The sequence below is a fragment of the Ovis canadensis genome, chromosome 18, assembly GCF_042477335.2.
Source record: "Ovis canadensis isolate MfBH-ARS-UI-01 breed Bighorn chromosome 18, ARS-UI_OviCan_v2, whole genome shotgun sequence".
In the NCBI taxonomy this organism is placed as follows: Eukaryota; Metazoa; Chordata; class Mammalia; order Artiodactyla; family Bovidae; genus Ovis; species Ovis canadensis.
Genome location: NC_091262.1, coordinates 39,775,123 through 39,790,856, shown reverse-complemented (window position 1 = coordinate 39,790,856; position 15,734 = coordinate 39,775,123). Strand labels below are relative to the sequence as shown.

Below are 15,734 nucleotides of genomic sequence, written 5' to 3'. Positions count from 1 at the left end.
TTGATACAAAAATCTAACAGAATAGCACACAAAAGAACCAATAGATCCACTTTACTTAGTCATGGCTGTAATGCTGCCAAGTCACCTCAGTCACGTCCTACTCTGTGTGACCCCATAGACGGAACCCACCAGGCTCCCCCGTCCCGGGGATTCTCCAGGCAAGAACACTGGAGTGGGTTGCCGTTTCTTTCTCCAATGCATGAAAGTGAAAAGTGAAAGGGAAGTCGCTCAGTCATGTCCGACTCTTTGTGACCCCATGGACTGCAGCCCACCAGGCTTCTCCGTCCATGGGATTTTCCAGGCAAGAGTACTGGAGTGGGGTGCCATCGCCTTCTCCGATGGTTGTAATATCCCCTAGATAAAATATTAATGTTTGAATCCAGCAGTGTTTTAAAAATAGTATACCAAGTAGAATTTATTCCAGGATGTAAATTTGGTTCAACATTAAGGTATTTATTCATAGACATTGAAAAATCCACATGTTCATCTTGAAAGATCCTGAAAATTGTTAGAATACTAGAATTAATAGGAACAGCTAGCATTTATTCAGCATTTACTAGGTGCCAGTTTCTGTGCTGAGAATTTCCCATGTTTTATTTAATCTTCACAATAATCCTATCATCCCCCTTTTTTCTATGTAAGTGAATTAAAACTTAGAGAAATAAAACTTGCTTAATTTGGTGGACATCATTTACCAGGAACCAATAGCCAACATCACAGTCTTCTTTTTTTTGAGCTTTTTATTTTGTATGGCAGTGTAGCTGATTAACTATGTTGTGATAGTTTCAGGTTCACAGCAAAGGGACTCAGCCATGGGTATACATGTATCCATTCTCCCCCACCCTGCCCAAATTCCCTTCCCATCCAGATTGCCACATAACGCTGAGCAGAGTTCCCTGTGCTATACAGTAGGTCCTTGTTGGTTATCCATTTTAAATACAGTAGTGAGCAAATACCATCATCATTGAAATAGGACTCCAACCCCTTGCCTGCTTGAATCTCCCCCAGCCCTCATCTTTGGCAGTTTCGTCTCAATTTCCTAGATTTTTCTTTTTAGAGCTGTGTTGCTATGCAATCCATAGTAGGACAGAGGCCCAGCTTATCACTGGCACAGACAGAAAACACAGGATGAATTTTCTGCCTCTGGTCCTGGCACTAGCACCTACCTTCTGTCACTGGAAGGAATTCAGGAAAACCAGAGATGTTTGTTGGAGAGATCATGGAAAGTGTCACGTCACTGTCCTCTCCAGCAACCAGCATTCCCATGGAGGTCTGGTGGTTAAGACTCTACGCTTCCAGTACAAGGGGCATGAGTTTGATCCTTGGTTGGGGAACTAAGGTCCCACATGCTGCATGGTATGGCCGAAAAAAAGAAAGAAGAGTACTGGTCCTGTAAAGGGATCATTAGTCCCATCATTTGCCCTCTCTAAGCCTCAGTCTCCCTGACTCTAAAATCATGGCACTGGGTTGGATGATGTCCAAGTTCATTGCTTCTGACTTTACACTGAAAGACTGATTACCCAAAACAAGGCTCAAATTACTTTTGAGAATTGCCGCACAGGAAATGTCAGCTTGTTGGCCCCCCTGCTGCTAGATAACACTTGTAAAATTTGTAAGAAGGAAGTGAGAACATCTCAACTCATGGCTGGAAATGAATTATGTTCTTCAGAAAAGAAACCTCTCTTGCCAGTTTGCAAAACTTTGGGCTCTTGTTAGTTTACCCTTCAAATGCAGGAAGGCAATTTGTGGAGCTCTGCAGAGGGGGTTTGCGTGAATTTGGGGGAAATACTGTCAACAGAAAGTGTTTTCTTTTGCCATATGTGTGACACAAGCAGAGGCAGAACACATATGTGCCGAGCAGTTCACAGAGCCCCAGCCCCTCAAACAGGGAGACGGTCTTCAAAGCTTTCTATCGCTAGAGGAGATGAAGACACATTTTTTAAATGTCATGTTGGTTCTGTGTGGCAGAATATTCAAAGAGGTAGAAATCTGATATTTCTTCCCGGGAGATAAACTGCTGACGCACAGGCCTACAGAAATGCTGGGAGAGGCGGGCATATTTGCATGAGTCGTCTGAGAGCCTCATGAATGGATACTGATTGAGACTCTAACCCTTTGCCCCTGAGATTCACGTTCTGGAAATCTGCCTCAGTAGCTCATGCCTTGCCTAAACAATATCCGGAGGGAGGAAAGAGCAACACAGCCTCTGAAATAAAGGCATCGTGAGGATAAAAGCATTAGACTTTGGGGCGGGTCCCTGCCTGGAATTGAGGGTCTCTTAAGAAAGGAATGGGTTGGTTTTTGGTTTTTTATTTTTATTTTTTAATTGGATGATAATTGTTGTGTTGGTTTCCATTGTCAAGAGGAACGCTTTTTTTTTTTCTTTTTCTTTTCTTTTTTAATTTGGATGGTAATTGTTCTGTTGGTTTCTGCAGTACCAACAACGTGAATCAGCCATATATGTATACATATATCCCCTCCCTCTTGAAAGGGAAGGAGAGGGTGGGATGAATTGAGAGAGCAGCATTTTAGTATTTATTTGGCTGCATCAGATCTTAGTTGAGGCACACGGGATCTTCGTTGTAGTCCTTGGGTCCTCTAGTTGTGGCACATGAGCTTAGCTTCCCCAAGCCATGTAGGATCTTAGTTCCCCAACCAGGGATTGAACCTGCATCCCCCACATTGCAAGGTGGATTCTTAACCACTGGACCAGAAGGGAAGACCCAGGAGAGAAATGGATTGAACCTCTGAGGCTGTGGATCCTGGGATGGATGGCAATCAGCCATCCTGGAGGCTAACTAGAGGCCCAGGAATATGGTTGGTGTATGACAGCAAAGCTAAGAAGCTGTGACATGGGGTCTCTTGACAGAGCTCTTGGGAAGGCTGGAAGAACCCACACCTGGAAGAACCACCTATGCTATCAAGTAAAAACTTCCTAGCTGTTAATATCAACCATCTTTCCCAGGTGATGTGGCATCCTTTGGGTACTAGGAGGACACTCCATCTGGAAGGCATGAGCCAGCTGGCCCTTTGGTCATAAATAAGCACCTTGGGTGGAGAAGGCAATGGCACCCCACTCCAGTCCTCTTGCCTGGAAAATCCCATGGACGGGGGAGCCTGGTAGGCTGCAGTCCATGGCGTTGCTAAGAGTCAGACACGACTGAGTGACTTCACTTTCACTTTTCACTTTGATGCATTGGAGAAGGAAATGGCAACCCACTCCAGTGTTCTTGCCTGGAGAATCCCCGGGACAGGGGGAGCCTGGTGGGCTGCCGTCTATGGGGTCACACAGAGTCAGACACGACTGAAGTGACTTAGCAGCAGCAGCAGCAAGCACCTTGGGGACTTCTTAGTCCAAGGAAATGTATTCAAACTTGGTGACACTGGAGCTTGAGCTGTTCAGTAGAAATATTGGCAAGGAATGTGTTCTTGTTGTTTTGTGATCTCAGAGTGGCAAAGGGGAGCACAGATATACGAGCGGAGAGGAACCCGAGTGGTGGCTCCCAGGCTGTCTCCAGTTCTGAGAACAAAGAGGCGCGCCCTTCAGTCCAGGGGCACTCCAGGTAGACCACGACGCACTGGAGGACTTCATGCAACTTCAGGACTTGGCTTGATCTGGCTGCTGTGCCCCAGCCCAACTTGGATTACTTAGACCCTCTTGACAAACACCTCATGGAGATTGCTTCATTTTATGTTCCAGTACGGTTTTAGTCCATTTTGACCATTTGCATTCTAGAAAACAGCCATATCATTGAGTTTTTCAAATGTACTGATGGGTTTTACACAGCACCACCCCTTGTGTTTTTAAATCTCCTTAGTATCCGTGGTTATAGCCTCTTTCTCACTCCTGTCGTTCAGTCGCTCAGTCGTGTCCGACTCCTGGCGATCCCGTGAAATGCAGCACACCAGGCTTCTCTGTCCTTCACCATCTCCCAGAGTTTGCTCAAACTCACGCTGATTGAGTCGGTGATGCCGTCCAACCATCTCATCCTCCGCCCCCTTCATCTCCTGCCCTCAATCTTTCCCAGCGGCTGGTTCTTTTCCAGTCAGTTGGCTCTTCTCATTCTTAAAGGTGTATACTTGTCTTTTCTCTTTTTTTCTAGATTAATTTTGCCAGAGGTTTATTCAGGTTCAAACTATTATAAAGACCTTTCTCTGTGGTTTATTTTTAATTCTACTGGTGCTCTGTTTTGTGAATTGTTAAATTCTGCTTTTAATTTGACTTATTTCATCTTCCAGATTTCTTGATGCTGTTTTTATAACGTTCTCAGTTTATTTCTTCTTTCTGTGCATTTAATTCTTGTTCAATCATGAAAGCTGTGGTTTGGGCCCTGAGTATAATAAACAGCTGTCACTCACCTCACTCCATAACTTCCAATATGTAGTATTCTCATTAGAGTGATTTTCTAAATATTATGTAATTATGCTTAATTTTCTCATTAGCTCAATCATTATTTTTTAACATTATTAAAATCAAATAGCTTGTTGGTTTGTTAGTTTGTTTAATCTTTTGTGGTCAGAAAGCATAGCCTGTAAAATTTCTACTTTTTAAAATATATAGATGTTTTCTTTGTAAATAAACACCAAATCAATTTTTGTAAATGTTCCATAAACATTTGAAATCAGTGTGTATTCCCTATAGGCAATGAAAATGTCTATTCAGCTAACTAATTTAATAGTCAATTATTTTATATCATTCTCCTAGTGTTATCTTTAAATGTTCAAACACGTATCTTAATCTACACTGTTCTATCAGTATTAAAATAAAATTTCCATCAAATTATTGAATTAATTAAAATTATTAAAATATTTACACTACCCAAATGATATAAAAATTTTATTACATTTTTATTTAGTTCCACCTTCCCTCTACTAGTTTTTATTGAAATAATGTAGAATTTTAGATACAAGTTATCTTTATGAAGTTTTTCTGTTATGTAACTTTCATTTTTTAAATTCTTTTTTTAACATTTACATTGTTTTATAGCTATATTTGGGCTTCCCAGGTGGCTCAGTGGTAAAGAATCCACCTGCCAATGCAGGAGACACAGGTTTAATTCCTGGGTGGGGAAGATTCCCTGGAGAAGGAAATGGCAGCTCACTCCAGTATTCTTGCCTGGGAAATCCGATGGACAGAGGAGCCTGTCGAACTATACTCCATAAGGTCACAAAAGACTGGGATACAATTTAGGACTCAGTTCAGTTCAATTCAGTTGCTCACTCATGTCCAGCTCTTTGCGATCCCACAGACTGTAGCACGCCAGGCCTCCCTGTCCATCACCAACTCCGGGAGTTTACTCAAACTCATGTCCATTGAGTCAATAATGCCATCCAACCATCTCATCCTCTGTTGTCCCCTTCTCCTCCTGCCCTCAATCGTTCCCGGCATCACAGTCTTTTCCAATGAGTCAGCTGTTCGCATCAGGTGGCCAAAGGATTTACAGCTTTAACATCAGTCCTTCCAATGAACACCCAGGACTGATGGGTGGGATGGATGGGCTGGTTGGATCTCCTTGCAGTCCAAGGGACTCCTCTCAACAGTCTTCTCCAACACCACAGTTCAAAAGCATCAATTCATTGGCGCTCAGCTTTCTTCACAGTCCAACTCTCACATCCATACATGACCACTGGAAAAACCATAGTCTTGACTAGATGGACCTTTGTTGGCACAGTAATGTCTCTGCTTTTTAATATGCCATCTAGGTTGGTCATAACTTTCCTTCCAAGGAGTAAGCATCTTTTTGTTTCATAAAAAATTTAGGACTAACAAACAACACATACACTTTAACAATGTAGCATTTTATATTAAAAAAAAAAAAAAAGCTGTTCCTCATAACCAGTAGAAAGCTAGTGCCCTTCTTGGCACTATTCAAGTTACTGCCTTTCAGAACTGAAGATTTCTTTTTGAGAATCATCTAGAGTCACTAGAAAGTAGTGTTTCCTTTTTGAGAATGATTCTATAAGGAACAGAAGTTCACTAAGGTTACCACAAATACCGGATCTTTTAGTGTAAGGACAGGAAGAGCCTTGATCCTGTTCTCCCCTCATTGCCTCTCATGGTCTCTTAGTGACGCCCTTCCCCTGACTGTTCTTGTTGTTTTTGCCACCACCAAGGCTATGACTGCCACACCTGGTGGATCAGCAGACTGGGAAGGGCACCAGACTCTCTTCTTTTATTTTTTTCTGTCATACCACACCACACGCAGAACTTCCCCAGGCAGGGATCGAACCTGTGCCCCCTGCATTGGAAGAACAGAGGCTTAACCATTGGGCCACCAGTGAAGTCCCATGCCTCAGATCTTGATGTTACTGTCTCAGCAAGACTGCTGATGAAACCCTCCATATCTTTGTGCAGTTTCTTTCCCCTCCCTATGTGGCTACTTTTGTCGATGGAGTTCTCTAGGCAAGGATACTGGAGTGGGTACCCATTCCCTTTTCCAGGGTATCTTCCCGACCCCGGGATCAAACCCAGGTATCCTGCATTGCAAGCAGATTCTTTACCATCTGAGCCACAAGGGAAGCCCTGTCTGACTGCAAAAGTGCCCAAAGCTGGTATACTCTTATTCCACCTTCATTTTAGTTTACCTTTCCCTTCTAAGATGCATTTTTCCAACAGCCTCCCAATGAGTCGCTTCTTCTCTAGTAGCTGGACAGTGTGTTCTTGTGCACCTTTGATTGATTTGTTTGCATTTTTCCATACCTGGGGAAATAGAACAAAAATAGCCCATGTTTTTTATAAATCCAACGTAAGAATCAAAATATTTAAATATTAGAAAATAACAAATTCTCTCCACAATACTGCATGAATTCCATCCTCTCCATGCATCTTTCCAGCCCTGGTAGTAGTTATGGTCTGTATTTGTGGATATACCATTTTACTAATATTTAAATTTCACCAAGAGTTCAAGTATATGCTAGCTTTATGTTCAGATTTTTGAAATGAAGATAAAATGTGTTTAACACTGCACAATATATTCACTTGGGATTCTCAGGTGGCTCAGTGGTAAAGAATCTGCCTGCCAGTGTAGGAGATACAGGAGACATGGGTTTGATCCCTGGGTCAGAAAGATCCCCTGGAGGAGGAAATGGCAACTCACTCTCGTATTCTTGCCTGGAGAATCCCATGAACAGAGGAGCCTGGAGAGCTACAGTCCACGGAGTCCCAAAAAAGTCAGACACAACTGAACACACATTCCCAGTATATTAAGCAACTAGACTATGTAGGGGCTGGTTAACTGTCCACTTAGGAACACAAGTATAGGGACAAGGCCTGCCAATGGAGGAAATACCCACCCTTCAGGTCTGAACAGAGGTCCTTGGTTGCTTACAGAATCTCCCCTCGACTTCAAACTTGAGACAAACCACGGAACATACAAAACTTGATTGAGACATACCACTCAGTATATAAAAACTGACTTCAGAACAGTAACAGGATAGATTGGGCAGAGCCAGTTCCAGTTGTGGGGGCCAGTCTGAAGCGAGCAGGGTTGCCCCGGAGGCTGGAAATGTGGCAGCTGAAGCCTAGAATAGGGAGACGAGAGCAGCCGTCTTCTAAAAATCGCTGATTTCCAAACAAATTCCTAAGTTGTTTTTGGCCTTAATCATCTCTTAGCACAGACTCGTCATCTCCCTCTGGCAAGCCTGTTAACTGCTCTGATGAAGGAGTGGCCACCAAGTGCAGTCCCACAGGACAACACAATCTGTGTTGGGTTACGACACTGGGCCTCTTCTGTGTCCTGAGCAAATGCCTTCCACTTAACCCATTCTGACGGGTCACCTTTCATAATGACTCCGCCACTATTTATAGAACCAGCAGATTACTGCACGTGATCAGCTCTGGTCTTTGTTACCTGATTGAATTCACGCTGTCGGTACAGCCGGTTGTTTATCCCCGAAGTAATAAGTGACGTGCTTTTTCAGTCTCCTTGCCTTCCTACCATTAGTGTCTGGAGGGCAGAAGCTAAGCAAGTTTGCATCTTCCCTGGCATTTCTTGTGAACCCACAAGGCAGGGGCCTGTCCTGGGTGCAGGTTGGCCCTTGGTCAGACTAGGACCCTGCCCTTGAGAAACTGACATGCTGCTCTGACTGCATTCTGTACCCCCAAATCCATATGCTGAAGTCCTGACACTCAGTGGGATTGCAGTTGGAGATAAGGCATTTAGGAGAGTACGTGCTCAGTCTCATGTTCAACTCTGCAACCCCATGGACTGCAGCCCACCGGGCTCCTCTGTCCAGGGGTTCTCCAGGCAAGAATACTGGAGTGGGTTGCCACGCCCTCCTCCAAGGGATCATCCCGACCCAGGAATCAAACCCGTGTCTCCTGCATTTCCTGCATTGGATTCATTACCACCAGCGCCACCTGGGAAGCCCCCATTTGGATCTGCTACATCCAAACCCTAAAACTGCTCGCTTTCACAGTTGTGCCAGGTCAGCCCACCAGCTGCCCCTTCAGGGTTGCTCACTGGCCCAGATCAGAAACCCTGATTCTGGAGTAAGTTTCCCTCCAGCCACCCCAAGAAGGTGGCAGATGGAGTGTCTGGCCTGTGCAGGCTCCATGCTGAAGGACGGTTACATTCTGCTGGGGACCACTGAGCAGACCCCTGGGAAGGCTAGCCCCTCAGCTCCCAGGGAACGGTAGCTGAGTTCAGCTGCATCACCGCTGGGCGTCAGGTCCTCACTGGAAGCGGGGCTGGAAGGGATGTGTGCCCGCCCTGTAATTAACGTTAATCAACGCACACCATCTGGAGGGTGGAAGAATCTGTTCTTTGCATCCCCGCTCTTGGCTTTCATCCCAGCCGAAGGATCCAGAAAATGCTGATAACCTTCCTCTGGGGCACGTTGCCAGGTTATAGGGCCCAGTTCTGGCCCCAGACAAGACAGGGGAGAGTCACCAGCCAATTTTTCCAAGGTCTGACTTTTATCATTGGTGCGGGGTCTCTGATGTTAGCTTAGGGCAGACGCTGAGCCGAGGATTTCAGTCTGTGTTTGAGAGGCCAGACTGAGTCCAGCTGTGAAGCACAGCCCTGAAGCCACTGAGCTGTGCACCTCACTGTGGTCACTTTGGGAAACTTTATATTATGTATACTTTACAACAATTTTTTACAGTTGTATTTTTATTTTACCTTTAATTAATGTTTATTGGAATATAGTTCCACAATGTTGTGTTAGTTTCTGCTCTACAGCTAAGAGAATCAGACTTGCTTATACACGTATCCCCTCTGTTCTGTATTTCCTTCCCATTCAGGTCACCACGGAGCACTGAGTAGAGTTCCCTGTGCTGTGCAATAGGTTCTCAGTAGTTATCTATTTTATACACAGAATCGATAGTGTACATATGTCAATGCCAATCTTCCAGTTCATCCCAGTTGTTTCATGGGCACAGTTTCAGCTTTGCAAGTTGAAGAGAGCTCTGGAGACGGATGGTGGTGGTGGCTGCACAGCGATTTGAATGTCCTAAAGCCACTGAACTGTGCACTTGACCATGGTCACCATGGAAATTTTATGTTATGTCTATTTTATCACAATTTTTAATGTGATATTTTTTAAAAGAGAGACGGAAAGAAAAAAAGCATTGGTGTAAAGTGTGACTGTTCCCACCACGATGCCCAGGCAGGAACTCTCCAGGCCAGACTTTTCTGCCAATCCAGCCCAAGTCTGGGTGTCGTGGGAAGTAACCAGCCTTCTTCTGTCCTGTTCTGTTTCAGCTGCTGCCAGTTTGGGCCCCTGCTCTCTCTGGCTTCCAGCTGTGATGTCTGGTTGTCCCCTCCTCCCTCCTGAAGCAACCACGCCCAGGGTGCATGCCCACCCAGTGGCCCTTATGAAGTGGTGAACACTCTGACCAGCAGGTGAGTGCCCTCTGGGAAGAGACCTCAGTGGGCATCTGAAAACGAGGCACGAGGTCTCAGCTCTCATGTGCAAGAGGGAAGGGGAAGGAGCCAACTTCCACTCCAGGGGGACGTATAAGAACCCAGGGTTGTGCTTTGCTCCCAACCCCTACCCCTACCCCTACCGCAGGCAAGTGGGCATGACCCTCTGATCTGCAGTGCCCTGGCTTTCTGCAGGGGTGGAAGATGGTACCAGTCAACCCTGCGCCAGAGGAGGAGCCCGAAGCCGCCACTGAGAGATGGAGGACCCCACGCCTGAGCCCGTCTACGTGGATGTGGACAAAGGACTGACCTTGGCCTGCTTCGTCTTCCTCTGCCTGTTCCTCGTCGTGATGATCATCCGCTGCGCCAAGGTCATCATGGACCCTTACAGCGCCATCCCCACATCCACCTGGGAGGAGCAGCACCTGGACGACTGAGGCGCGGGCGGGCAGGGGCAGTGGGGAGGGGCCGAGACCCTGGCGCTCCCTGGACGAGGTTGCCCCGGGACACACCTCCATCCCCTGGCCACCAGCCTGCCAGCGCCTGGAGGCAGGCGGGAACAGATTTGGCTACTGGGGATGGAGAAGGTTCACCTTAGCCTTGTCCACTCCCAAAGGAGCAGCAGGTTGAGATGTGTGGGATGCTGTGGGCGGTACCATGGCCAGGCAGTCTGGGGATGAGAGATCCGTGAGTCAGTAGGCCCGGGTTCCAGGCTGGGGACTCAGTGTGAGACTATGGGCGGTCACCTTCCCTGGATCCCAAACCCCATTTGGCATTGGATACAGGACAGATCATATAACAGTGGTCCAGTTTTGAGAAGACCCTTGCCCTGATCATGCCAAGTAGCACAGGTACTAGCCCCAGGGTTGCACAGCACAGACATCCACCTGAAACCCAGCCCCTTCCCAATGGGCTGGCAGTGGAGCCAGGGTGGTGACCCAGGGAAGCAGATGGATTCAAATTCACAAAAGGCACAGCGGCTGCTTCCCAACAATATTTTTTTAAAACTAGAATATAAAAGGGTATATTTTTTCCTGTTATAAATGAAATGTGTATTTTAGAAGTTTGGAAAAATAATAGAAGGGGAAAATAATACTTATAATTCCACTTCCACAAAGCTGCCATCTTGATATATTTTCTCTCAGTATTTCTACATATATTTTTCAATAGTCAAACTGTGTGCATGGTGTTACATCACTTCATATATAGAGCATGAACACTTTCTCATGTCATCAAACTCTCTTCAGTTCAGGTCAGTCGCTCAGTTGTGTCCGACTCTTTGTGACCCCATGAACCACAGCACGCCAGGCCTCCCTGTCCATCACCAACTCCCAGAGTCTACCCAAACCCATGTCCATCAAGTCGGTGATGCCATCCAACCATCTCATCCTCTGTCATCCCCTTCTCCTTTTGCCCTCAATCTTTCCCAGCATCACGGTCTTTTCAAGTGAGTCAGTTCTTCGCATCAGGTGGCCAAAATATTGGAGTTTCAGCTTCAACATCAGTCCTTCCAATGAACACCCAGGACTGATCTCCTTTAGGATGGACTGGTTGGATCTCCTTGCAGTCCAAGGGACTCTCAAGAGTCTTCTCCAACACCACAGTTCAAAAGCATCAATTCTTCAGCGCTCAGCTTTATTTGTAGGCCAACTCTCACATCCATACATGACTACTTGAAAAACCATAGCCTTGACTAGACGGACCTTTGTTGGCAAAGTAACGTCTCTGCTTTTGAATATGCTGTCTAGGCTGGTTATAGCCGTCATTTTTACTGACTGCAGAGTATTCCATTGGTGGATAGGTCATGGTGTAATAATTATCTCTGTTGGTCATATGTTTCTTTTTTCCCCCTACTATTCTTCATGAGAAATTATTTCATCCAGTGACCTCTTGAGAGCACACAGTATATGAGATGAATATCAGACAGGAAGACCTGGCTTCTACTCTGGTCTGTCGCTCTAAGGCTGTGTGACCTTGAGCAAGTCAGCTTACCTCTCTGCACCTCCCTCCCTCGTTGTATAAAGGAGGAGGAAAAACCTTGCCCTTTTGTTTTGTGTAAGCCTCATGTGAATGAAAGGGCAGGAGGGGGAGTGCTTGGAATGTAAATGTGCCGTGGGGGGAGACAAGGAATAAGTTGTTGATTATAATGACTCCTTTCCCTCTTTTCCCACCCTTCTCACCCCCCTCACACTCCATCACCTAAATCTACGACCTTGCAGCAAGAATACTGGACCAGAGTCCACAAACCTGGTCCCGAGTCCCAGCTCCTCTACTTTCTTGCCCTGTGATCCCAAATAACTCAGCCTCTCTGATCCCTAATTTCCTCATCTGTAAAATGAGGGAATAACATCTACCTCGCAAGGTTGTTGTGAGGACGAAATGAGAGAACATGGGCAAACATTCATGTCTTTTCTTGATTTTTACCACCCCCAGGAGAAGCCAGGGGTCTGAACTGGGAGAATGAGGGGTCTGGGTTCCCCTATCTCAGAGGAACCTGGAACCCTGGGTTTTCCTCAGTTGCCAGGGCCCTTCTGAAAGGCCAGACCTCCCAGCCAGGACCTGGTCAGAGGAACGTTCACAGCAACCTCTCCCACCCAGCACCTCACCTCAAGGAATATGGTGTCTACTAATTTACGTAATCATCATTGTCATCAGTAATCCTGCAAACACAATATAAAGGTAAATGAGACCACCTGAACACCCCATGATTCTGAAGGTATTTATTTTATGCCTCTAAGGCATTCCTGCCATCTGCCTCAGAAGTGCCCTGCAGCTGGGAAGAAGCTCAAGGCTCCCTTCCCATCACCCGCATCCCCGCCATCAGTACCACCCCATCCCGGCTCACCTGGGAAATAGCTTTCCAAAGCACCATCACCACTAGGCGACCACCTTGAAAGTGAACAAGGGCACCGCTGTTCAGGTGGCATTCCAGGGCATTTCCAGCTGTTCCCCATGCCACCCTCCACTGTGTGGGATGCAGTAAGGGACAGCTGGCAAAGGCAGTGGACTGAAATGCATTGGAGGCTCCGTCTGAGGGAACAATCTAGAGCAAGGACCCTGTGCATTGCCTCAGGCCCAGCAGCAGCCTTCACTCCGCAGCCTACCTCAGAGACACCAAGCACTTCTGTGCAAAGCTCATCAGCATGGATTTACAGTGCCAATCAGAACCAACTCCCAATCGGCAAAGATCCTGAGGAACCAGAGGTCTTGAAGACCTCACTTCGAGATATTTTAGAGCTCTAAGGAATGAACAACAGGTGCCTGAGGGCTGTAGTACTCAAACCCTGATGAAGGACAAATAGCACCTGCAACAATGAGGAACTTGCTAGAAATCCAAAATCATGGACCCCCACTCCAGACCTCCAGAACTCTAAGCTCTGCAGGTGGGGCCCAGAAATCTCTTAGCAAGATCCACTGAGTGATTTCTATGCACAAACGTGAGCTTCCCAGGTGGCACAGTGGCAAAGCATCCTCCTGCCAATGCAGGAAACTCAAGTTCTTTCCCTGAATTGGGAAGATCCCCTGGAAGGGGAAATGGCAACCCACTCTAGTGTTCTTGCCTGGAGAATCCCATGGACAGAGGAGCCTCGCAGGCTACACTCCAGGGGGTCACAAAAAGTCGGACGTGACTGAGCATGCACACACATTAATTAAATGCTTCAATATGTTTTTAGAGAAGGATATGATCAATTAGTTTGAGAAGCACTGCCCTGGGGGTCCTCTGGTCTCACTTATTTCTTTCTCACTCCTAGAGTTGCTAATATTTCCCACCCTATCTCTTGTGACTTTTTTGGTGGCAAAGGGAAATAATAACATTTCAGCAAAAGATGGAAAATTTCAAAATCACTCCTATTCTAAGCCTCCAGATAGTAGTGATTTCCATTGTATGTCCTTGTGTTCCCTTCTCATATTTGTCCACATGCAAAATATATTTTTTCATAAAAGCCTTCTATTACAACATTTTCATCAGTATCTCATAACATTTCTCCACAAGCATGTTCCTGCTACAGTCTTCTGTTTATCATGTTAGTGGCTATAAACCGTACCATCTCGTGCACGTGCATAGTTATCCAGAATCCTGTTGTTAAGTATTTGGATTGCTTTCATTTTTCCCTAGTATACATGTTGCAAAATAAAAATAAAGAAAGAAAGCTTAAGACAGATATGATGAACCCTGGGGCTTACTCAAGATGGTGGATAATAAATTTTAAATGACAGCTGCTGCACCTTAGAGACACATGGAGGAAGGAAAGCCATCTAAATATTTGATCATAATAAGGGAAAACCCAACTGAAAAGTCAAGCTTTTGTTGTTGCTTTAGCTGCTAAAGGATGGAGGAGATGGTCCTTTGTCATCAGAGCATCTTAGCCAGTTTGTAGCTGGCTGAGATGAAGTTAGGGCTTGGGATGGAGAGGTAAACTGTTCAGCAAAAGAAATGGAGAGAATTTTTGAAGACTGGAAGCTGGCAGAGAGAAAATGAAAAGCATCAGAGAGAAAGAGGTGTTGACCTCAACCCAGGATTTAAGGCAAAATATGATCAGAGAAAAAGTCCCCTTGCAGGGTATAGGTGATGGGGTCTCCAGACAGTAGTGTTTGGTGGTTGATTTTAAGTTGTTGCCTGTTCTGTGCTCTGCTCCAGTCCCTTCCTGTTACCGCAAACTTTCAATAAAGTCTGATACACAATCCACCTTGTGGCTGTGGTGTTTGTGGGGGAATAAAGACATCTGGGGAAAAAGATATCTGGGAAGTGGGTGATGTGAAGGAATGTTATCTGGAAAGGGATGTCACGCTAGGGTGATGTAGAGAAAAACAGCAGAAGCAAGAAACCAGTGACGGTCCCTAGCAGAAACATGAGCCCTGAGAATGCTCAGACAGGCTGGTATGACTAAGAGGACACTAGTTTTACCCGCCTGGTCTATCAATTTCCATCAACTCTGTTTCGTTTTTTCCAGTTAGTTGCTCAAATATCTACATGTTCTTATTGAATTGCTACTCTTTTTTTTAGCAGCAATGGGGGTGGCCATGCCATGCTGCAAGCAGGATCAGGGATGGAACCTTCCCCACTGCACTGGATGTGCAGAGTTTTAGCCACAGGTCCACCAGGGAAGTCCCTTCTTATGGAATTGAAACACCCATGACTCCCTCTCCTGTAAAACTGCCACAGAATTTGAGGCTAACCCAATCCAAAAGGAGCTGGTTCTGCTTCGAAACATCAGGTGGGGAGATTTCAAAGCCTGGCGTGTCCACAAGTGTGTTTCCACATCCACAGTCCTGCGTGTGTGAAGGAGGACAGCCTGCAGTGCCCTCTTTGCTTATGGCCCAGTCTGCTGAGAGGCACTTGAGCCGAGCTCCCTGGTCCACGTTCACATACCCAGTCATTCCGTCCAAACAGTACACCAGGCTGGCTGTGTCCAAAAGGACAGACAGCCTCAGCTATGTCAGCCCTGAATCCATAGGTCCTTGGTCATTGCTGGCTAAGATACTTCCTCCATGCTGAGGAGTTTGTCTTGGGGACCTGTATCACTCAGAATCCTAGCAGGAGAGAGATGTACCCCCAAAGCATTCCATGAAGACAGTTTAATGATGGAATATTTAGAGGTTGTCAGAGTCAAGGGAAACAAAAGAAGGGGACAAAATACCCATGGATGATCCACAGTGCAAGTCCATCACCACTTTATCCAGAAAAAAGGAGGAGAGGTTGTCCCCAGAAGCTACTGGAAGAGGACTCCCCCCCAACCAAAGCCATGGCTACAGGCAGCCAATCAAAGTGCAGCTTGGTGGGAAAAGAATAAGATTCTCACCCTCTGCCCTCTAGTCTCCTGTCCCAGCAGCCAAAAACAACAGAAGCAAAAGAACAGGGAACTCTGG

At 46.0% G+C, this 15,734-nt stretch overlaps 1 protein-coding gene across 4 annotated transcripts in view; it reads left to right on the top strand.

Moving 5' to 3' along the window:
- CTXND1 (cortexin domain containing 1) overlaps window positions 1-14,549 on the top strand; it is a 48,397-nt gene extending 33,848 nt beyond the window's left edge. For 2 of the 4 annotated variants that reach the window (XM_069558997.1, XM_069558999.1), the window contains exons 2-3: window positions 9,705-9,845; window positions 10,062-14,549. In XM_069558997.1, the coding sequence (XP_069415098.1) occupies window positions 10,124-10,303 (180 nt within the window). In that variant the 5' untranslated portion in view covers window positions 9,705-9,845; window positions 10,062-10,123 and the 3' untranslated portion in view covers window positions 10,304-14,549. Of the gene's footprint in view, window positions 1-9,617; window positions 9,846-10,014 lie in introns of those variants that run through there. The other 2 variants (XM_069559001.1, XM_069559000.1) reach the window with 2 other exon arrangements.
- Window positions 14,550-15,734: the final 1,185 nt, after the last annotated feature.